The following is a 23,058-nucleotide window of genomic DNA, read 5'->3' as shown; positions in this document are numbered from 1 at the left end:
CTCTCTCTCTCTCTCTCTCTCTCTCTCTCTCATCTGCCAGACTTGCTTATTGCTGGTGTTGTATACCTCCCTCTTGCTTCTTTTGCATTGCCTGGAATACTTTCAAGCTCTCTAATCACAGAGCTGCAGAGTCCCATGCCATAAAATGAAGCACACTGCCAGGCTTCCGGTGGGCAGAGCCTATGACTGATGATGTAGAATATGCCAAAAACCTGAGTCCATAGGCACACGTTAGTCCAGTCAGACCACTGTGAATGGTTCACACAGATCCTTTCCTGACACCAACAACCAACTAACTGTACCTTTTCAGTGTGGCTGTCTTGGATTTCTCTAAATTCAGTTGTTTCTGGAGTTCATCTGTCTTCTCCAGGAAGGGCCAGAGAATTCGACTTCTGGCCAGAGCTGCTGCAGAAGGTCTCTCCTTTGGAGCTGGGTGGATCATGTTCTGAAGACAGATTTAGGACCATGGAAGGAAACAGAAGTTTTGATACTGGCAGTATCTCCCCATTCAAGCCAACTTCAGTTCAATATCTACCACTAGATTTTGCAAAAACTGCTAGTCCTCAGTTCCACAGAAGGTGGAACATGATTGGTAACACCAGTTGTCTGTACCTATGACTTGAATTTCCACTACATTTTACTTCTTTTCTTCTCTCTCTCTCTCTCTCTCTCTCTCTCTCTCTCTCTCTCTCTCTCTCTCTCTCTCTCTCTCTCTCTCTCTCTCTCTCAGACAGGGTTTCTCTGTATAGCCCTGGCTGCCCTGGAACTCACTGTTTACCAGGTTGGCTTCGAACTTAGAAATCCACCTGCCTCTGCCTCCCAAGTGCTGGGATTAAAGGCGTGCGCCACCACCTCTTTTGTCTCTTAATGACTATAAAATACTTAAAAGTTTCTTACATGTTGCCTGAAGAGCCCTTTGACTTTCAACCTTTTAATTCAGTAGAAGATTAATCTCTCTTTCATTTACTTTCTCTGATGTTTCAATACCACTTGAGAAAAACTGCCCAAGTCTACTCTGCAAGTTTCCATTTTCCCAGAGCATTCACATAGCATTTTCAGCTATGGGAAACTCTTGAGTAAATGCAGTCTGCTATTATTCTAACTCTACAAGTGGCTTACACTTTTAAAGATACTCTTTAGGTGATTCTTGTAGAACACAATGTCATTGACAACAGTGCTGCAAACCCTGAAGTTCGAGGGGAAAGACGAGGTTTGATTTAGAATTGCCAATTATTAACTGAATACAAGAGCTCCTCTGAGTTTGGGTTTCCTCTGCTGCAGAAAGGTGTGCCACCTGCCATTCTATAGTGTTATTAGGAAGACCAAATAAAAAGTGTTCATATCAGTGTATTGTGGAAGTTTAGTTTCCTTAAGAAATTTCATTCTGTCTTACCTGAACTTCCCACATCCTTCCTCCTCCTATTCATGCACAGACCCAACCAAGTTCATATTTACCTAACTCCTTACCCCACCACCACACCTGTCTTCACATTTAAAATATAGATGCTTTCGTCTGCATTTCATCTCAGGAGATGTGTCACCTTGAGTAGACCATAAAAGTCATCTGAGAGCTCTTGGAAAATCTCTGGAAAGTTCCCTTTGCGGATATGATGCCACATGTCACCATTGATGGGTAATGACTCTGCTCCTGCAGCCACTGCCATTGTTAACCCTAAGGCAAATATGTCTGCTTTGGGAAGATGTTGATAATTCTACAAAACAGAAGACAAGAAGACCAGTTAGTCTGCCAAAGATAATGAGCCTAAACTGTGATTGGCAGAGGTCTGATATCACATAAGCTCTGAAACTTATGGGCCCTTCACTTTCAGCTTCTTCTGGGCCAACAGTTATATTTACTGTAGTTGCTGGTTTATGCCTAAGAAGCTAAAGGGAACTTAAATAAACCTTAACAATATTTCTGTGCCCCAAGAGCCCATAGCAAAATCTCAGTATCATTTTTTTCTTCAGATTCTAGGAGGCTTGAACATATAATTAGCTGATCACAAGAAAGTACTTTTTCCCCTAAGTATTACCCAGAAGGAAGTTATAGTCTAGCTAGGTCAAACTTAACAGGAAGCCTAGAAGATGGGCAGAGACTAACAGTCATTTTAGTGATAAGAGCTGGTGGGCTATCAGAAAGATAACTACATGATAAAAGACAAAGATGATCATGAAGAGATGTTTTCCTTCCTACTATACAACCCACGAGGCTAAGAATTCTAAGAAATACTAGAAATAGTGAGGGATCTTTAGAAAGAACTATTAAATATTGATTCACTGTTGATGAAGACAACATTCCTATGCATTTTGGAAATTTCATTACTGTGTTTGGACTCTATTCTGAATGTAAATGAGACTTAATAAGTTTGAGTTGCAAATACATACTCTTCATTTGGGGCACCGTGAGCCTGCATTTGAGAGTAAAAATAGTTGAATTAATTATAAAATTCATTGAACATCTGTAGCCCCAGCTATTTGGGAAGCTAAGATAGGGGAACAACAGGTTTGCAGCAGCCATATTGGATAACAGCAAAGTTCTGTCTCAAAAAATTAAAAAGTGAAAAAAATAAACCCACCCCCACTCTATTTCCCTAATGTATACCTCTTGCAAGATCTCATTAGCCAGGAAACGAATATCTCCTTCTTCCACTTTAGGTTTGCTGATTGATGTCGCATGGCCCAGGTCACCTTTTAAAAGAGAAAGAAAGGGGGGCTGGCGAGATGGCTCAGTGGGTAAGAGCACTGACTGCTCTCTCGAAGGTCATGAGTTCAAATCCCAGCAACCACATGGTGGCTCACAACCACCCATAATGAGATCTGACACCCTCTTCTGGTGCATCTGAAGTCAGCTACAATGTACTTATGTATAATAATAAATAAATCTTAAAAAAAGAGAGAGAGAGAAAGAAAGGGTGTTTTTATGAATATGTCTCTCTTGGAGATGGAGTGAATATAGTTATCAGTTTATTTATAGAGTAATATACTGATGGAATAGAAAGAAGACTCACCAATTTTATACATCACACTGGCATTGAGAAACCAGTCAGCTTCACTTTCAGCCTCTTCTGGGCCTACAAGAAAGTCACTCTGCATCTTATGACAAATGAAGATGTTACCTCAAAAAATACAGAGTAGACATAAGGAATGATTTCTGAGCTCCCACCCCACAAGGAGCCTTTCAAGGCCATGACATTCCAGCTTCTCTACTCTGGTATGGTTGCAGAATAACTAGAAACCTTTGAATTTTAATTTTTTTCTACATGATCTTCCTCCTTCCCGTTCCCTTTCTCTCCCCATCTCCCTCTGTCTCTTTCTCACTGTGTAGTTCTGAGTAGCCTGGAACTCATTATGTAGATGGTCTTGAACACACAAAAATTGTTCTACATCTGCCTCTTGTGTGCTCATACCCAGCTCTGTAATATTTTACATCGTATCAGAACAACCAGTAACGGGATAATACCTGTTTAAGATAAACCACCCTCATACAACCCCCATCCTCTGAAGAGCATGGTTACCCATGCTCTTCAAAATAAGCAAAACCCACAAAATAATAACTTCTCCTAAGGCTTCACAAGTGATAAACACACACATTCTGTTCACTCTGCTCAGGGCTGACTTAGAAAAACACAGTACTAGTTACAACACAATCAGAATATGGCCAACATGTGGTAAATTAAATGTCTAAGTCTTATATTTTGCTCTACATGAGAAAGTGTCTTTTTTCCCTTGTATCTCCTCGCTTAAGGGGAAAATAATTAAAGATACTTGAATTTGTTATGGGAAAGAAATGGGAGAAAGTGATTCTTGTAGACTTTGAGATTGAAGGTACACAGAGGCCCAGTTTCAGGATGGTCTATAAAAGACAAAATATGAAAGAAAGATAGACAGAAAAAATACTAACTGGGTTTGATGTCCAGGTGTACCATGCCAGAGTTGTGGATGTACTTAAGCCCCAAGGAAACCTGTAGAAGGATGTCTTTGAGTTTGGGCTCTTGGAAGTGATTATTGGATGCAGCGTTTTCAGATATAGCAGCTTGCAGGCTCCCACCTGGAAAGGAATTGTAGATAATGCCACAACAGATAGACAAAAGGTGTGAAAATGCACAGGAAATGATAATCAGAGACTTGAACGCATCTCAATTAGTTCAGGGTCAGTGCAAAGCATACAATATCAGCTCCACAATGAAGCCATAAATGCTATGATTTCAAAAATTTGAAAGCAAATTAAGATTTTAGTTTCTCAGTATGTGGCCCTACTGCCTCAGGTATGTGATTACTAACATTTTAAAAATTTTACCTAGTTATTAGCCATATGACAATCAAGCCAACTTGGGTAGTTATTATTAGTATTCATAACTAATCCTGTGTCAATGTCAGACTAATAATTATAGAACATTAGTAACTTCAGTGTGACCCTTATTTCATTAATGATAGATCATAAAATTGGAAATATAATGGTTGTGACTCAGAGAAATTTTAAAAGCTCTTATTATGCCTGAATCATGTATTTTCACGCTGGCTATAGACTATATTGATTTATCTTTGTCATCAAGAAAACCAAAGTTCTGCGTTCAAGCCATGCCTGGGCTTAAACACCCGCCCTAAGGTGTTAAGAGTGTTTCTGAACACTTTGTTGAATTCAAGTTTACTGACAAGGTCCTCAGATTAGAGACTTGACTCCTATCAGCAAGTATAAAACTTACATCTGTGCCTGTCTATAACAGAAAGGTCTAAAATGATAAAGTCTGAAGGACTCTGTACTTAAAAAAAAAAAAAAAAAAAAAAAAAAAGGATTCCATGCAAACCTTCAAGGCCAGGTTGTCATATAAAATATGCATGTTTGAAAGAAAATTCCACTCCCTTGTAAGGAAAGCAAACATTCTCAATTTTGTTTTTTTTATAAAAGGAAAATACTGTGAAACTGAATCTGTAGGTGAAGTTATTACATACCAACGAAGAGATGGGGGGCTACATCCCAGGAAAACGCTACAGGCTGCACCCAGCCTGGGTCTTCCTAAGTGCCAAGAACCACATCTAATGCACACTTCTCTTCTGAAAGACCCGGAGTATAAGCCTTAGGTTTCTGAATTGGATTGCCCTGGCAACAGGGAAAATGAGTAAGCAAGGACCTCTGTCAGAAGACTGGAGTCCTGTGAGAATTCTGAGTGCTTATGAGAAAACTCCCATGACACAAGAGTCTCGGGACCTCAGTTTCTTCAAAACACAGACTTGTTCTTGGAATGTGTTTTAATGCTCCTCCCAGGTGTAGAGGATTGGAGTGAGTTCACTTCAGCTGTAGTTATTCACATGCCTCGGCGGAAAAACCATGTTTTTGCCACGTTGTAGCTTGCCCTTGTGATTGTAATTAAGACCACTTTAGCCCCTTGGCAGAAAGAACATCTTTAAAGAGTACTTGTTTTCTTCTCAAAACAAATAAAAAGCAAATAACTTCTAATAATAACATGTAAAAAAAACAGTTAACAAGTCAATGGGCTATTTCATCCAGACATACATATCCATACAATATCATTTTATCATGCTGTCAATAATACTGCTTTATTTTTCTGCTGCCAGTGGTTCTTTGTTGTTTTTAATGGAGAAATACAGCCATTCATGTGATTCCATGGTGCATGCTGACCCTGGTGCATCATATTATATAAACAAGTAGAATCAAGGGTTGGCTTTACGCGATTCCAATGACAGAAAATACCAGGGATACAAATATTGTCATTACAGAGAGAAAAATGGTCTAACTCAGAATCAGTTGAACTCCTGGGGGCTGTTGAATCTATTAGAGACCTTTTAGTTATCTAGACTGATCCAGAGGTGACTTTCAAGGCATTTGGACAAAGGTCAGGAAAAAGGGGACATTTGATTGGTTCAGGCTTATGTGGGACAACAAGGGAAATTATAAGAGTTTCTACTCTAATATACATTTGTAAGACTCTGAATCACCTACTACATCATCTAAATGAAATCACAACTGTACAGACCCCAGTCTGACTGCTTTGGCAAGCTAGGGGACGAGTAATGGGAAGCCATGGGGTGAAAGATAGAAATAAGGGAGGAAACTTCAGGAGTGAAGCAGAGGAGGGAGGAGGGATGAGAACTTGGACAGGCTCCACCTGTAAGAACTAAATTGCAGAATCAGTTACACATCACTGAGTGAACACTCTGTGAGGGCAATGCCCCCCCCCCAGTATGATGAAACAACAATTCCCTGCAACCTGTACCCTACCACATCTAATCCGAACAACACCGGCTGAACTTTAAAGTCCTGTATAGGATACCTACCTTTTATCTTGCTAATATTATTTCCTACTAGGAGAATCACTCAGGTCAGACCACTCTCAGTACTTTGCCTTTAGCCTGCCTGATGTTCCAACAATTGGATGCCTCCTCTCTGATTTCCTAAATTCTTCTGCAATATCTAATTCAAGTCTTGCCCTCTTTATGAAATTTGGGGCTACTCTATTTTTGCTAGCATCTACTAATATTTGGCAAGTGCTATTGTTAATTGCCAAATCAATTCTGTAATAAATACTATCATCCATTTATGCACTAATTTTGAGTGATATTCCATTAATTAATTATATAGCTAGTGAGCACCAAAGTTGGGCTACAAAACCAGGTCTTCCCAATTTTAATAATTCGGCCCTTCCAAGTACCCTGTCACATTCCTCTGACCGCTCCTTTATCTAGGATTGTACCAGATGGCTTTGCATCAGATTTCTGTTATGTAGTTCTTCTAACAGAATGAGTGGAGCAAAGCACTTTGAAGGACTTATCCATCTATTTCTCTAGCTAGAGTTTAGTAGAATATGAGCCATAGAGCGCATTCAAATGCCCAAAATGAAGTAAAGGATGATTATAATAAGAACAACTTCCTTGTCTTTCTGGTTTTGAAATTCTTGGAGCTTTTCATTTCGCCCTACATCATATTAACACTTTGTTAGTTAATTTTTGCTCTTTCATACGTTGTGCTAGTAGCAAAAATAAATCATGGAAATCAAACCAATTTTCCTTCTAGAAAGAGGAGTTGGAAAGAAAAGATGATTAAGAAAAGTCTCAATCATAAGCACAAAGAAAGGCTCCACCTCCCTGAGGACTATTAGAACAAAAGAGAGGGTGTGAGTTTAGAGGGAAGAAAAAAGAACCACAAGGTAAGGCCAAAGGGAAATCCTAGCTACAAGGAAACAGTAAGAGAAGTGCCAAGGTGCTGTTCTGTAAGGTGGTGTGCCATTCCCTGGCCTTTCATGATATTAGTTAGCTACCTACTTGTTCATCTACTCATTCCCTAATGGAGAAGCTTTGTCACTGGTCACTATACACCAAAGCCAGGCTGGACCACTATACGAGGGCCTGTGGGTGTGCACAAAAAGTACTGGAACGTACACTACACTATTAGAGACAGTAAGGATGGCTGTGGGGAGGAAGACTTTCAAATATTCTCCAATCAGAATATGCATTGTTGCCCCTAAAACTAGTACAGATATTACTCAATTTATTAAAAACGAAACAAAAAACCCACCAAAGTCGGTCATAGCACCCACCCCCATGCCTGTGGTGAGGACAATTGGGCTCAAAGGTCTGAAGCAGCAAGAGACAAGAAGGACCCCTTCACTCAGAAGTCCTTAGTGAAACAGGCAGAATTGGCAGTCTTTACCAAACCAACTATAACTAGGAACCTTTATTCCAACATTCTCCCAAATGGTACGGTTTATACCTTTCCAAGTACCTGACACATGATAACAGAATTATTTAAACTAGTATGGTAACTTTTGTTCTTTCAGTATAAGATAAGCTGTGAATGGATTAATAACATTTTTATATCAGCTACACTAGCTTTGTATAAAACACACACATACTCAGACACACACTCGACTACTCTTCAACTCCATTCTTAATTTCTGCTTCCAGGCACAAACATGTTCAGTATGACTGGTATGTAAAGGCTTAAACTGTCTGGAGACACATTTATGTGTGAAGTTTTAAAAAATTCAGCCCTTTGTATTAGTCCACATACTTACCATTACAGTACTCATTTTGAATGACCACATGATCGTCTTCTACCCATGATGAATAGTAGCGTACCACATGGGGATGATGGCCAAGCACTGCATGAGCATAAACTTCATGCAAATCCAAACTCCCAGGGGACAGAAAAGCATTTGGAAAGATTAATTGAAATAATACAGATTAAAATGTTTTGTCAAAGGGGAAATATGAGAGGCATTACAAATAAGATATTTTTCTAGGGCTTGTTGCATACTTAGTATTTTTTATCTATTCAGTCTTTATAGATTCTTGTAAGATACAATGGAAAACATGGTGAGGGCAAATGACTGATCCAAGGTAAAACTGGTAATAGTAGATCTAAGAGCAGAACCTTGGTCAACCTGGTACCAAAGTCCATGTTTTATACATTGAACATGACATATATAGAGGTGGACTCACGTGCTTACTGTCTCAATAGCACATATGCTTTAGGTCTTGATCCACTGTATAACAGTGAAAAGGCCTTAATAGGAATAACAAGAAAGCCATCACACACTTGATTGTGGATATTTGTATGGGTCTATATTCTCTCTAAAGGCTTCATAGTCATGAGAGTCATTCATTATTAAACTCAGTCAATCTGAAGGGGTCATGGGGAAATTCTTGGGAAGGAGATGCACTGAGCAAAAAAGCAAATTCTGTTCTTGATCAGTATCAATATAAAAACAAAAAGCCTCTGGCTTCCATATGGTCAGTATAAATGAAAGGAGTTCACAAAAGTATTGATTAAATCAGAATATGCTGGTTTTTCTAATGATCCAGGGGGAAATGGACAGTTAGTTCTGGAAGTTAAATATAAACATTACTAATAGTTTTTCCTTTGCATACAGTATCAAACGTTACTAATGAATTAATTAGTAGTACATGTACTAGTTGTTTTACTGTCAATTTGACACAAACTGGAGCCACCTGGGAAGAATTGTGTAAATTGGATGGGCCTATAGCCATGTCTACAAGAGATTGTCTTGCTTGATATTTGGTGTGAGAGTGCCCAGCCCATTGTGGGAGGTTCCAACTTTAGACAAGTGTAAGAAGCAGGCTAAGCATGAGCTAGGGAGCAAGCCAATAAGCAGTGTCCCTCTATAGTTTTTGTCTCTGCTCCTGTTGGAGTTCCTGCCCTGACTTCCTTTCCACAATGGACTGGGACCTAGAAGCAAAAAAATTAAATAAACCCTTTCCTCCTCAAGTAGCTTTTTACCACAGATAAGCTAAAAGAGGACAAAATGAAGTTAAACCACTGATAGTATTTCCTGCCAACAATATAACAGATGAACTTAAGTAGATACCAGGAGACCATTCCATTATCCAATTCATTAGAATAGTAGTAAGACCAGTAGACAGAAAAGCCAAGAAATTAAAACAGCAGCAGCATGCTGGTTGGGGTAGTGCATGCTTTTAATGCCAGTGGAGACAAGTAGATCTCTGAGTTCAAGGTCAAGTGGGTTCTAGGCTAGCCAAAGTTATATGGTGAGACCCTATAACTATAAACAACAACGTGGTCCGAAGTCATCATATTCTAGCTTAGGAAATGCCATTGGTGTCCTGGACAGCTCAGTAAAGCTATGAATATAAAATGATACTCAATGGTAGGGATACATTTAAGTACAAGCAAATGGTGTGTTTTCATTGATATCGGTGTTCTTTTAAAAACTTCTTTGAGAATCAATACATTACCAAATCCAAGCATGTTCATCCAATACTTTTCAAAGGTACTCACTCATTTGATAATCCTGAAAAGGATTTTGCAGAGCGCTTTATTGCATAAATGCATCCATCCAGCCTCTTAATGCACTTGTAGACTGTCCCAAATTCCCCAACCCCAATTTTTTCTACCTCGAAGAATTCTTTTTCATAGCGGGAAGCCATGTTAGTTTCTTGCAGAACACTTCTCTAAAATATTTAAAGAAGAGAGAGGGAGAATAAGTCTTCCTACATACTGTGAACAATAAAATAGAGCTACATTGCATTTCCTAAATTGCTTTTTAAAGTGTGAGGGAAAGACAATGGGTTCATAGAAGGAAGAGTTTGCCAATGGCTGGCCACACCTTTGTCCTTGTAATCTTTCTTACTAGTCCGTACTGCCCCTGATCACATTTGTTTTGAAATGTTCTTTCCTCCGTCTGGTCAGACTGTTCTGATGCTGACCCATCAGCTTCTGAAACCCAGAGTTACTGTCCTCAGCTAAAGGACTAACAGGAAAACAGGTGAAGCGTGTTCCCAGCAAGCACGAATAATATCAAAACCTCCTTTTGAATCTCTGCCTTTCCCAAGGCCTGAGTGCTGTATCAGCACCTCATGTTGAGTAAATTTTCTTTTTTCAATTTGTTTTCACAAAAGTCTTAGTCTAGGAAACAAAATTGTTGAATGAATTAATCCATCACATGAGCTCAGAAATAACTCCCCCTAGTGGCCATCTGGTAATATCACTCAATTTCCAGCTAGTAAATCAACTCAAGGAAATCATTGAACTCATCAGCTTTCTGTTTATAACATGAAAATCATAGCAATGACTCCTCAGGTACACTAATATGTCATAATATACAGTGTTTTGTCATATATCATTGTATTTGTGTTTATGTCGATATGTATTATATATTATGTATGTTGATATGTGTACACACACACACACACACACACACATATATATATATAAATATATATCAGGTATCTTAGTATAATGTCAACACTTGGGAATTTTACAGTCTATTATGACCAAAATATCTATAACTATACATGAATATAAATTTAAGATGGTTTCTCTCCTAAGTGTCATCTTTTTTAATGTCCTAATTACCAAGAATATTTTTCATCTAACTTTAGCAAATAAAAAACATGGCTATAACTAGATCATTTTTACATGCAATTCCAATCAGCCTTTATCAGCAAGATCTGTAATTTTCTTTGCCCTCAGGCAATCCTAATCTCTGACTCCTCCATATTAGGATTTGCCTTCACTACCAGCTCTCTCTTTCTAACGCCTCTAGTTATAACAATTTTGCAAAATGCTTCCAGAGAATTAAAAACCCAGTTGTTTGCTGTGAGAGTGTTAAGCTCTCTGACAACAGACACAAAGCCCTCTTAGCAGCTGACACTGAGTGCTCGGGCCACCCTCTTTTTAGCTCAAACATGCCAGCCCACTATCCGCATCACTTCCAGCCACTCATCCACCCAACCCACCCTCTCACAGACCCTATTCCCCTGGTTTTAGAGAACTATACACTAGTTATTTTCTTTGCCTGGAATGATCTGTACACACATATCTGTTCTAGTTTGCTTTCTATAAGGATTTTTTACCACCCTTGTTGACCTTAAATCTATGCATACATTCAACACACTGCACATAAAGACATGCAGATTCACATATCTTTTTGCCTTCTATTTATGTGTACATTGTTTTGATATTTCAAAGATGTTTATCCTGGCCAGTGACTTTTATGCAGATATTTATATAGATATATTTTCTTCATTTAATGAGTACATTTGGTGTTTTATCAGAAACCAATCAATGACTTCTGAAACAAATAAGGAATAAAATTAAAAGGAGGAAGCAGTGAAGGCATGAGTGGGAACGTTTGCATGAAAGGTGAAAGCCTGTAGCCACAGCCTCCTCTGTCGTGGCTCTTCTGGTACAACAGCCAGGTGCTGACATTGAAAACCACTCCCTCCGTCTAGGTACAGTGTCCCAAACCAGCGATCCTAGCACTCAGAAGGCAGAGGCCAGAGAATCCTAAGTTCTAGGCCAGGTGAACTCTGAGAAACCCCATGCCAAGGAAGACAGGGAGATGAGGGAACGAGAGAAAGGAAAAGCAGAAGGAAAAGAATGTAGGAAACATTAACTTGCTTATGCAGAAAAGATTTGCTCAAGAAAAAGTGTCAGGATTAGAGGTGAGAACAGCTGTGGTTTCTGCCACCAAAGTCATTAAGATAATGGCAGCCACTGCAATGTCTGATTCCACGATCAACATGGGATGTGTGTGACCATCAACGGCAGCCACTGCAATGTCTGACTCCACGATCAACATGGGATGTATGTGACCATCACAGACATTTTTGAGTTTTGAACACTGAATACTAATAAGAGACATGCTTATGCATGTTGAAAACACCTTAATAGCAATTGAATATCCTGTTGACTTTGTATTTAACTTAGCCATTCTTCTATTTTTGAGTGTTCAGTGCCCTCCACAGTTTTCTGCAACTCCAATTCAGATGTGAAATACATTTCAGGGGCAAATATATTATTTTGATAAGTTATACTACCACATGGAGAAGATCATAAAATTGAACAAATAAGGTCACATTTGTCAGCTAAAGTTTTACAAAGAAATTTCTGGACCAATACCACTGCTCTCCATGTCAATTTTGGGGGGACAAAACCAACTTAAATTTCTCATTCATTTTCTACCCCAGGATAGAAAGTTTCCCCAGATTAAAAGCAGAAATAGAAACCTTTAAAAATTATCTAATAACTTAGCAATTACATACCAGCTACTGCTTGCCAATATAACAAATGATTATCTTGACACCAACTACAGTCTATGTCAATTCTGTTGCAACACAAGCTGCTAACACTATAAGATAGGTATGTGTGACAGAGAAAGAGATGGTGTGAAGGATGATGGAAGGTGAAAGAAAGAATAAGAAAGGGAGAGAGGAAGAAGGTAGGCAGAGTGAAAAGAGAAAGATAAGGGTAGAGAAGGGTGGGTGGGTGAGGATTAAGAGGAAGAGGAAAGAGGGCTAAGGAAAAGAAGGATGAAGAAGTAGAGGAAACTGATGAGCAAGGGATTAGGCAGAAGAATGAGGGAACATGGGAGGGAGAGGAAGGAAAAAAGAAGGAGCAAAGGGGTAGGAAGCAGAGAGATAGACAGAGTGAGAGAGACAGGCAGAGACAGGCAGGCAGAATGAATAGCATGAGGTGTCTGTTGTGACTGTTAGACCAAAAGACCACGCTCACCTTAGCAGGCAGCCACTGTACTGATTTGCTTTCTCCTTCTCCAGTTTCCTCACTAAAAAAGAAAAAGGGTAAATCAAGGGTGATTGGAGAATAATTGACACTGAGGCTGGTGTGATAAGTTCTGTTGTGGTGAGCAAATAATTCCTCCCTTCTTCACTTTGTTAGGGAGCAGAAATGACCTGGGAGTTTATTACAAGAGCCTAGAACAGGATAATAGTAGGACATCAGGAGACATCATAAACTGCACCTAGATATGTGGGTATCTCACGAGGGAAAAAGGCTTTTCCAGAAGACAGTATGTAAGCTCAGACCCAAGAAGGAATGGGAACTGAATGAGGAAAGGAACGGACATTTCTGGCAAGTAGATGACCCATACAAAGACAGTGATTCTCAGCTTTCCTAATGCTGTGACCCTTTAACATAGCTCCTTGTGCTGTAGGGACCTCCAACCACAAAATCATTTTACTTTTTAAAAACTGATTTACAGTAGCTCGTTGGTCGGGGTATGATTCTCACTTAGGGTGCGAGAGGTCCCGAGTTCAAATCCCGAACGAGCCCTACTTTTGAGTGGTTGGCTGTGCTTGGGGGAAAAAAAAATCGGGAAACTACTCAAAACAGCAACAAGTTGAAAATAAACAATTTTTAAAAAACGTAACAAAATACAAACTGATTTACTTTATTTATATATATGAATATTTTGCCTGAATATGTTTGTATACCACATGATTTCCTGGAGCCCCTTAGGCCAGAAGAGGGTGTTTTATGCCCTGGAACTGAAGCTACTGATGGTTTTGTGAGCCACCATGAAGGTCCTGAGAATTGAACCCCATGTCTTCTGCAAGAGCAACAAGTGTTCTTAATCTCAGAGCCATTTATCCAGCCCTCATAAAATTATTTTCATTGCTACTTCATAACTTTAATTTTTATACTGTTATGAATCAAAATGTAAATATCTGATATGCAAGATATCTGATATGTGATTCCTATGGAAGAGTCATTTGACCCCAAAGTGGTCATGAGCCACAAATTGAGAACCCCTGTGCTAAGACATGGAAACAAGGGAGAAAACAGAAGAGAAGGTAAATGCTATTATCCCCAAAAAGGAGCCAACCAAAGCTGAGATGTTAAACCATACTGTGTTCCTCAATTCACAAATGGCAGAACTTGGATTTGAAACCAAGTCTGACCTCCCAGCATGTTTGATTCACAACCACACTATGCTCTCCTGCTAACACTGGTCTCCCTAGAACCCAGCTTTGAATTCAGTACCCAGATAGACATTGAGTATAGCAGAAATAATTTTGCCTAAGAGGTCTTCAATGACTTTATAGTAAGAAATGATTGATGAACATCCTCCTTTGCATGAATAATTTTCTGGGTCTTCAGGCAAGATTTCAGTGGACACACCAGACAGTTTTCTTTTAGATGAGTACAGGGGAGAAACTGTGAGCAAATAACACTCTATTCATGAGATCTAGTGGTAACATGTGCGACTCAAATACTACATCCTGATACTTCTTAAAGTGACAGCACAGTGAAGATGGGAGAGGGTTGTCCTATCCTGAGCACTGAATGGTGCCACTGCAGTATCTCTTCACTAATCCAAATTATCTGTCTTTTCCTGCTGGCTCCACTGAGTTGAGTGGGTAGTAATATTGTAAAGTCTTATAAAAATGCCGAACAAGTGAAACACCAATAGGATTCTTAGTAGCCAACGTAGACTGGGTAGACTTGTGTTTAGGTGCTGAATGCTTAAGAGCTGGACAATCACATGGAGCAAAACCTCATCTGGCCATAAGGCTCTATAGTACATAGCCACAAATTCCAAAGAAACTGCACCGTACATTCAGTGCTCTGCAAAGCTCAGACAGTTCGCTGTGCATTTATTTTGCTGAGTATGTATGAACGCAAATGGCTTCTCTATTTTAGAACTGTTTCCATTGTATAAAACAAAATACTAAAGAAAACTGGTCAAGAAATATTCCATAAATTGGAGCAGAGAGGTTAGATGACTCAGTAGGTCAAGGCGCTTGGGTTCAAGCCCTGAGATCCACATGGTAGAAGAATAGGAACGGTCCCCTAAGTTGTCCCCTAACCTCCAGTCATGTGTCAGGGACTGTGCATTTACACACACACACACACACACACACACACACACACACACACACACACACAGTAGAGAGGGCTAGGGAGGGAGCAATGTAACAAAGATAGTTAATGCCACCAAGTAACACAAGCAATCCTTATTTAGGTGACTTCTACCATTCTGTGGCAACTGGGGGAATTGGGGTGCTTTGACTTCTTGCATTTTTTTAAGTGCCATTGAAAGCAAGCAGCACTATCTTTGCCACCTCTTCATTCCGTTTTCCATCACCTACAGAGAAGTTCAAACAACTACCTTGTAACTCTCATCACCAGTATCACCAGGTATCACAGGCCAAATTCAAAGCAGCAATATACAGTTTAAAATATGAATGCCTTTGCTAGCCTCATTGTAACTAAGGGGAATCCGTGGACTTTAGTCTCTAGCACATTCAACCGAGTACTGGAAGTCAGACCTATTGCTTGTTCTGCCAAAGTCTTATAAAAAAGCTCCTTGCAGTGCGCATCAGAATGGAAAGGTGCCAGAGTCTCTGTGAGCCAGTCACACTGTTGTAGGGATGAGAGACATGTACTTCAACTTCATCCAAGTGGAGTTCTTACTCCTAACCTTATTCTAGCACTTGCCCAAAGGAGTTCTCAGAAATTTAGATAACCGAACACTTACAGATAGTCTCTTGTTTTCCTCTTGCCCTTTGATTGAAGGAGTAATTTTCTATAGGTCTCCGGAGTGAATGGGTTGATATTGACCAGAGACCAAGAGGTCTCCTCATCCATTAGGGAGGCAGGTGTGAGTCTCAAATGTTTAGAGCTTCGGGCACAGAGCTTCTCTAGCGAAGACAACTCTGGCTGCCCCAGCGAATTCTAAGTGAGGATGACAAATGGCAAATCAGAATAGGGCTTTAAAAAGTAAAAGAAAGAACCCTTTAATGAGGATGACCCCCCAACATCTGAAAATGTCTTGGGGCGGCGGTCCTCAGCAGGTGAACCATGGATGCTGACCACACCCTCCTCCCCCAGCCAAGATCGAAGGGAAGTATGTTGTGCATACTTCCCTTTACTTTGCAGATTTCACTAGTTAAGTTGGTTTTACTTGAATGATTCATGTTTAGGGGAGGAAAAAAAAAAACCTTAAATTTTTGTTTCAACTCCTCCTGCAAATAAAAACAATAAATGAAGTGGCAGATGTTAAAAAAAAAAAAAGTAAAAGAAAGTTTCTCATCAACTAGTTAGCCAGTATGCGGACCAATGGATGCCATTGCTAAAAGATTGTGTGGTTCAGTGAGAACTAGTTGCACCATACCTGGTGCTCTTATTTTAGGCATTCAGAATTCTAGACTCATTTCTTGAATCAACACAAGAATTAATGTTTTTGTTAAGCTACACCCTTTCTTCCAGGCAGTTTTCCCAGTTGTGAAACCAATTCTAAGTCCTAGCTTTAGCTTTCAAAGATGAGGACATTGCATTTAGGTAGACAAAAATGATTCTATAGATGCTCCTATCCTTATATATATAACCTCCCTTCCTCCCTCCCTCTCCCTCCCTCTCCCTCCTTTCCTCCCTCCCTTTCTCTCTCTCTCTCTCTCTCTTCCCTCAAATATTAATCCCAGTATCTGTTTGGTACCTACTTAGTGACAGGTGCTTGATGAGATACTGATGGGTACAGAGCTACATTCTGGCTCTTAATGAACACACCATTTATTAATCAGTTCATCAGTGTGTTTGAATTAATAACTTTGTAAGAGATATAGCTCACAGACTTTCTAAACATGAAAATTGGAGTTCTCAAATTCACTCAAAACACCACATAAAATGAGAACTCCATGAAGTAAAATAAAGATTTAAAAATAATAGTCTGTATGTATATATATACATTCCTAAATATATAAATACAATGTGCTCAGTCCTATAATGTTACTAGTATGTATACAATTTCAGGGTTGGCCACTTGGAATTCCCTGGGGAACAACATATCTCTTCAGCATCTTTTAGTTGTCTGTAATTCTTTGCCTAGGGTAAGGAAAAAGGGGCCAGCAGCCATTAATTTGAGAGAGAGCAAGGGGCAGGGGAGGGTGGTACAGAGATGGGGGGGTGGAGGAATGGGAAAGGGAAACGATGTAACCATGTTAAATTTTTAAATAAAGAAACATGATTATAAAAATGAACAAAGAAAGGAATAGGTCATTCTCTATTAAAACAGCGGCCCCAGGAGCCAAAGTGTAGAAGTTGAAATGAAAGAGCAGAAGAGTTACAAATATTTTTAACTAAATCCCAACCATAAGCATTTTACAGAGCTATAACTTAATATAAATGATCATGTCTGTGTATCATGAGTGGCAGACATGGTGGTAGATGTTTAAAAGCACAAGGTCTCTCATCCCTTAGACTATATATTCAGTAGTATTCTAGGGAGGATCAGCTCAGTAGAGGAGTTCAAGTATATTAGCTCCAAGGATGAGTAAATATGCCAGGAAATAGAAGAAAAACACTCCATGTATTCATGCAGATGATAAATCATTCCAAAACTTTGTTTTACACTATGCTGAGTGGAGTGTCATTAAACAACCATGGCTCTAAACATTATATAGTCTAAAATAATCATGTAAGATTGCAGGGCTTTGATGTGGCTATAACCAGCTACCAATGTGTGGTACAATGAAGACTTGCTAATCCAACTGAATCAAGACTTAGCCAGAGTTTAACCAACTGCCAAGTTCAAAGACAAAGTATCCTGAAAGAACAGGATGCCCTTAGAGTGTCTATGAGTCAGGATCTGGAGAAGCACCCAAGCTGTAGTTCTGCAAGCACACAGTAGCATACAGGTGGTCAAGATGGAACTTTACAGTGTGTTCATTGCGCTTCGGGGTTGCTATTAAAGAATCCCCTTATTATGATGGGCTCTGCCCATGACTTGTCACTGTAAAATCAGAAGCCAAACCATCAACTGACTTATTAAGTAATGTGAGCCTGCAGAGACGGTTAGACTTAATGTTTATTAAATGATTTGAGATAAGCATATGTGAAAAATGCTATGGAGCATACAGATTAGCATAACTTAGGTAGATGAAGAAAATATGCTATTAGCATAGTCAAGGACTTTTTATAGGGGTCTGGCATGTATCTTAGAGTTCAGAGTGAATAATCCCAGGGCTGTGTTCAAAACCCACAGTGACAATGTTATTGTTTTCTGGCGAGTTTATCTGGAAATGGACTATGGTTTCAAAATAAGCAAACAAAACAAGCAAGTACATAATGTGAATGTACCAGTATGATTTTGGAAATAACTCAGGGTTATACTAGACCATTAGACCAAGAAATGTTTGTTGTCTAATGCCAAGTAAAATGAATCTTTCGCATATGACCTGGAGGGCGTAGTTCTGCATACCTATAGTGCTGCAAAGAATTCTTTTGCCATACTTTAAGAAAAAATGAAAAGAGCCTATGAAATTTTCAGATAAAAACATAGGAAAAGGGGCTGGAGAGATGGCTCAGCAGTTAAGAACACTGTCTGTTGTTCTTCCAGAGATCCTAAGTTCAATTCCCAGCAACCACATGGTGGCTCAACCATCTGTAATGGGGTCTGATACTCTCCTCTGGTATGTCTGAAGAGAGTGACAGTGTGTTCACAGACATAATAAATAAATCTTTAAAAAAGTACATGGGAAAATTCATATCATGGCAAATGACACTAGAATTTCTAGTGTGAAAATATGAAGGTCAATGGGATTTGTGTTCTCCTCTTCTGATATAGAGAAGATACTGTTAACATCAAGAAAACCTTTGCCTGGAAGTACAGCAGATAAAAAGCAATAGAGAGGGTGTGTGCACTCCACAGAGTGTAGATGAATGTCTAGTGACAACTCTGGACGGATGACTAAAGAGGATGTGGGGGATAGCTCCTTGACTTCCTATCAAGATTGAGTTATAATATTTGGAACTTGCTAACTCAAACTTGTATGTCCTCAGTGTTTCCCATCTTAATTCAAGATTCTACCTTATTCAATCAATCAAGAAGGCTCACCATCTTCTTAGATCTCTCTTTTCTCTGCAACATCTCCATCAAGTTATTTCTAGTTCCCAAACATCTCTCAACTTAAGGCCAGTTCACTCCTCTCCTCATTCAGGCCTTTTTCTGATCCCAATAAAATCCTTGTGAATACTCCTCCATATCAAAACCTTTCTCTGGTCTAGTCTACTTTGTACATGAAACCCTGAATTTTTAAAAATATCTCTACTCAAAGCCATTGAATGGTTAATTCAACACTTTCAGACTAGAAGGTTCTTTTTCCTGCCTATCCTGCCCCTCTTTTAAAGAGACTCCTTTTCCACTGAATACCAAGTAGTTTTCCTTAATGGATGTCTTGTCCTTTGAGGGTCTCCTTTCCCTCTTTACTCGGCTAACTCCAGTTCATACGTAAGTATTTTCTCAGATAGTACTTCCTTTAAAAATCTTCCCACTGATGTGCAATTTAATTCCCAGTTACTGTTTCCCATACTCTGCTATTCTTCCACATCACATTATCTGAGCATTTATTATTGCTTTGGTTGCTTTCTAATTGGGGGCACTTGCTGAAGAAATTAAATGATGTCTTCTAGCAGAGGGTCTGCTAACACAGAGCACACTGTGGATGATGTAATGAATGAAATGCATATGCATGCATATCACATGTCTTGCCTGCATACTTCCACTCCAAGCCCATTCTCCATCATCTATCAATATTACACCAACTCTCATTGCTGTTCACTTGCTCCTTCACCTTTCCTTTTTTCCTTATCATCCCACTGAGTCAGTCTTCACAGAGAACTCTCAAATATCACCCTGCCCATCTTGTGATAAACTGTAAACTGGTTGGAAACAGAGATATTGTGTCCTGTGTTAATAACCCACAGTGGATTCTCAAGAAGGAGGAGGAGGAGGTGGGGAGGAAGAAGAGGAAGGAGGAAGAGGAAGAGGAAGAGGAGGAGGAGGAGGAGGAGGTGGTGGTGGTTGGTGTTAGAACACTGAAATACCTTCTGATGGACACTAGAACCTCTCTGTCTACAGTTCAGACAGGAAGCCTAGTATTCCCTGTCAGATATACTATGGCTCTCCTCAGGCACTACAGAGTCCTGCTGACAGAGACTGTCTGCAGGCAGAATCACACATATTATAATGACCTTAAGTACCTCAAGCTGAGCTGGCAGAGAGTCAAGCTAATATCCATCCTAGGGAATCACAGACCATGGCATCAGAATCTACTACATGGAGCCATCCCCAAGCCCTGGCCTTAATAAACAAGCAATGCAATGTAGCACAAATAAAATTATATGTGAACTCTAAGCAACCAGTGCTTAATTGCTGATACTTTAAATTATTTTTTTTCAAAATTCCTTTTTTTCTTTGATTGTTTTGCTGTTATTGTTGTTTGGTTTTTGCTTGATTTTTTTAAGATTTATTTATTTATTATATATAAGTGCACTGTAACTGTGCACCAGACACACCAGAAGAGGGCATCAGATCCCATTACAGACGGTTGTGAGCCACCATGGGGTTGCTGGGATTTGAACTCAGGGCCTCTGGAAGAACAGTCAGTGTTCTTAACCGCTGAGCCATCTCTCCAGCCCCCTTAAATTTTCTTTATAAAACGGTTTATTTATTTATTATACATAAGTACACTGTAGCTGTCTTCAGACATACCAGAAGAGGGTATTAGATCTCATCACAGATGGTTGTGAGCCACCATGTGGTTGTTGGAAATTGAACTCAGGGCCTCTGGAAGAGCAGTTAGTGCTCTTAATCGCTGAGCCATCTCTCCAGCCTCAACTTTAAGTTCTTAAAGAAGTTATGGTTGGTTTAAGTATAATAGAGGTGCCAGTACTGCACTTGGCCAAAAGCAAAGGGGACTCTGTGCTGGGGAGAAGAACAACAGCAGACATGAGTGTGTGCCGATGGTGAACATGAACGTTCCTCTATTAGAAAATATTAGTAAGCAATTGCCCAGAAATGCAGACACCTGGCATAATGGAAAGGAAAGTAGACTAAATCAAAGAGATAAGGTATCCAGCCTTTTCTCTAACAGTGGCTGAGATAAGCTGGTCTCTTGGGAATTGATTTTCTTATATGCAAAGTACACAGGATGTCTGGACCTCTGCATCTCTTGAAGTTCCAATATTCTTTAAGATCTTTTTATCTAAGATATATGTGTGGCCAGTACCTAATAGTTACTGGTTGAGGGAAACAAGCAAGTAGACACTTCATTGTTTCATCGTGACTTTACACTAGCCTTCCTTTCCACTAAGAAACAGGGAACTGAAGCTATACCTAGTCTTTAAGGCTAGTGCATTGCATATATGTAAGTGACAAACCCTCTTCTCCCATCAGCTGGCCCATGGCCCACTGGCAAGCAGATTCCAGAGTCCTGGTCCCTGCTCTCCAAGGTTTACTCACTTTGGGAGTGGAGAAGTTGGTAGGGACTGGCAGCTTGCTCTTGCTGTATAATACTGGTGTCTCCGGACATTTGGGAAGGCCTGAAACTGATGTCCAGAAAGCAGGACCTGGACTTTGCGTGTCTCTGTTCGGAGAAGTATAAAGTTCATCTCTGGCGGGAGACATGGGACCCTCCAACTCCTCACTTTCATCCCTCCCAGGCTTTTGGCTCTGGGCCCCTCCGATGTCTTGTGCCGTCATCTGCCCTTCATTCTCAATATCTTCTTCACAAAAGGAGAAGTTTAATTTCATGTTCAGCTCCTGGTCAATCTTTGCATCAGCCATCTCAGTGCAGGCAAGGAGGTCTCTGAGTAGGAAACACTGTCAATTTACAGAGGTAAGAAGGAGGAAAAAAAAAAACAAAAAACCAACAACGTCAGCCTGCCCTTCCCTCTACCCACCAACAGCTGAGAGACAACATTGTGGCTTTTTCCCTTAAGTACCACACTTCTAAGGCCTCAGCGTATCCTTATTTCCATTCTGATTAAGGAAATCTCCAGCAACTCTCCAAGCAATTACATCCAGGCCCTGTAAGAACTCTCCTGGTGTCCCAGAGTCTCCCAGTGGCCTGTCCCTGTGAAACACTAGTAAGATAGTTGGCTTCCTCTAATTTACGAAAAGAGTCCATTAGCCAATTGGGGAGCAAGTTCATTATCAGTAGGAAATTACTTTTTTACCCTTTCATATCTGCCATGCATATGCACCAATCTCTACTCTGCCACCCCACACCAATCTCTCAGCTATCAGCAGCTAGCCAGTAGTACTGAGAAGCGCTTACTGAGTCTTCGATTTACAGATGCTTCCCTTCCTCCTCCATTCTCCCTCTCTCCACTGGTCCCTTCACAACCGTTCCTGCTTCTTCCCATCTCTAACAAGAACTCATAGAGAGCAACCTAAATGAAAACGGGAGAGTGAGAAGCCCTAGCCTCAGCTACAGGCTTCCTCCTGAGGCGGGCGCTTGGGCAGGTGGCCCACTAATGACCTTTCCTTTGTCTTCCTCATCCCCACGCCCTCACGCTGTTCCAGATACTTGAACAGGCAGTAGGCTAATCCTCTCAGAATGTGGGAACTCAGTGCCCACCTTTATCAGAGGCTCAGCATTCCGCGGGTGGCCATAAAGAACCACCCAAGGGAAAGGAAAGCACAGGTTACCAGCAAAGAAGTCACCATCAGTTGAAATTCGGAGCCCAGGAGCAGGTTCTTGGTTACAAGCCAGTGACCCAGGTGATCTGATCCTTTCCCCACAGCCTCCAAGCCTCCAAGCCTCCCTTCCTCATGTCACATCACTTGCCACTTCTTCGCCAGGCCAGCTGGCTGTTGGCCTTGCTCCCAACAGAACAGAGCCTGACATAAAACACCAGGTGTACCCCGGACCTGGAGGCGGGGCATAGCTAGCGCTGATTGGGTGGGTGCTTCCCAGGTAAATCAGATGATCATTGCTTACCACTGTGCCCTGCTTTTCCTCTCTCCCTGTTAGACT

General features: G+C 40.3%; 1 protein-coding gene across 1 annotated transcript in view; it reads right to left on the bottom strand.

The window, feature by feature from the left end:
* Positions 1-21,863, bottom strand: part of Wee2 (WEE2 oocyte meiosis inhibiting kinase) — a 23,722-nt gene extending 1,859 nt beyond the window's left edge. The window contains exons 1-10 of the mRNA XM_031380804.1: positions 21,540-21,863; positions 15,780-15,976; positions 13,013-13,064; positions 9,776-9,948; positions 8,031-8,149; positions 3,902-4,048; positions 3,009-3,116; positions 2,603-2,688; positions 1,542-1,712; positions 303-445 (exon numbers count right to left, since the gene is read on the bottom strand). Coding sequence (XP_031236664.1) covers positions 303-445; positions 1,542-1,712; positions 2,603-2,688; positions 3,009-3,116; positions 3,902-4,048; positions 8,031-8,149; positions 9,776-9,948; positions 13,013-13,064; positions 15,780-15,976; positions 21,540-21,863 — 1,520 coding nt within the window. The remainder of the gene's footprint in view (positions 1-302; positions 446-1,541; positions 1,713-2,602; positions 2,689-3,008; positions 3,117-3,901; positions 4,049-8,030; positions 8,150-9,775; positions 9,949-13,012; positions 13,065-15,779; positions 15,977-21,539) is intronic.
* Between the last annotated feature and the right edge of the window lie 1,195 nt (positions 21,864-23,058).

This window comes from Mastomys coucha, unplaced genomic scaffold, assembly GCF_008632895.1.
Source record: "Mastomys coucha isolate ucsf_1 unplaced genomic scaffold, UCSF_Mcou_1 pScaffold20, whole genome shotgun sequence".
NCBI lineage: Eukaryota > Metazoa > Chordata > Mammalia > Rodentia > Muridae > Mastomys > Mastomys coucha.
Note: the sequence above shows the minus strand (reverse complement) of the source record. Positions and strands in the feature narration are given on the sequence as shown.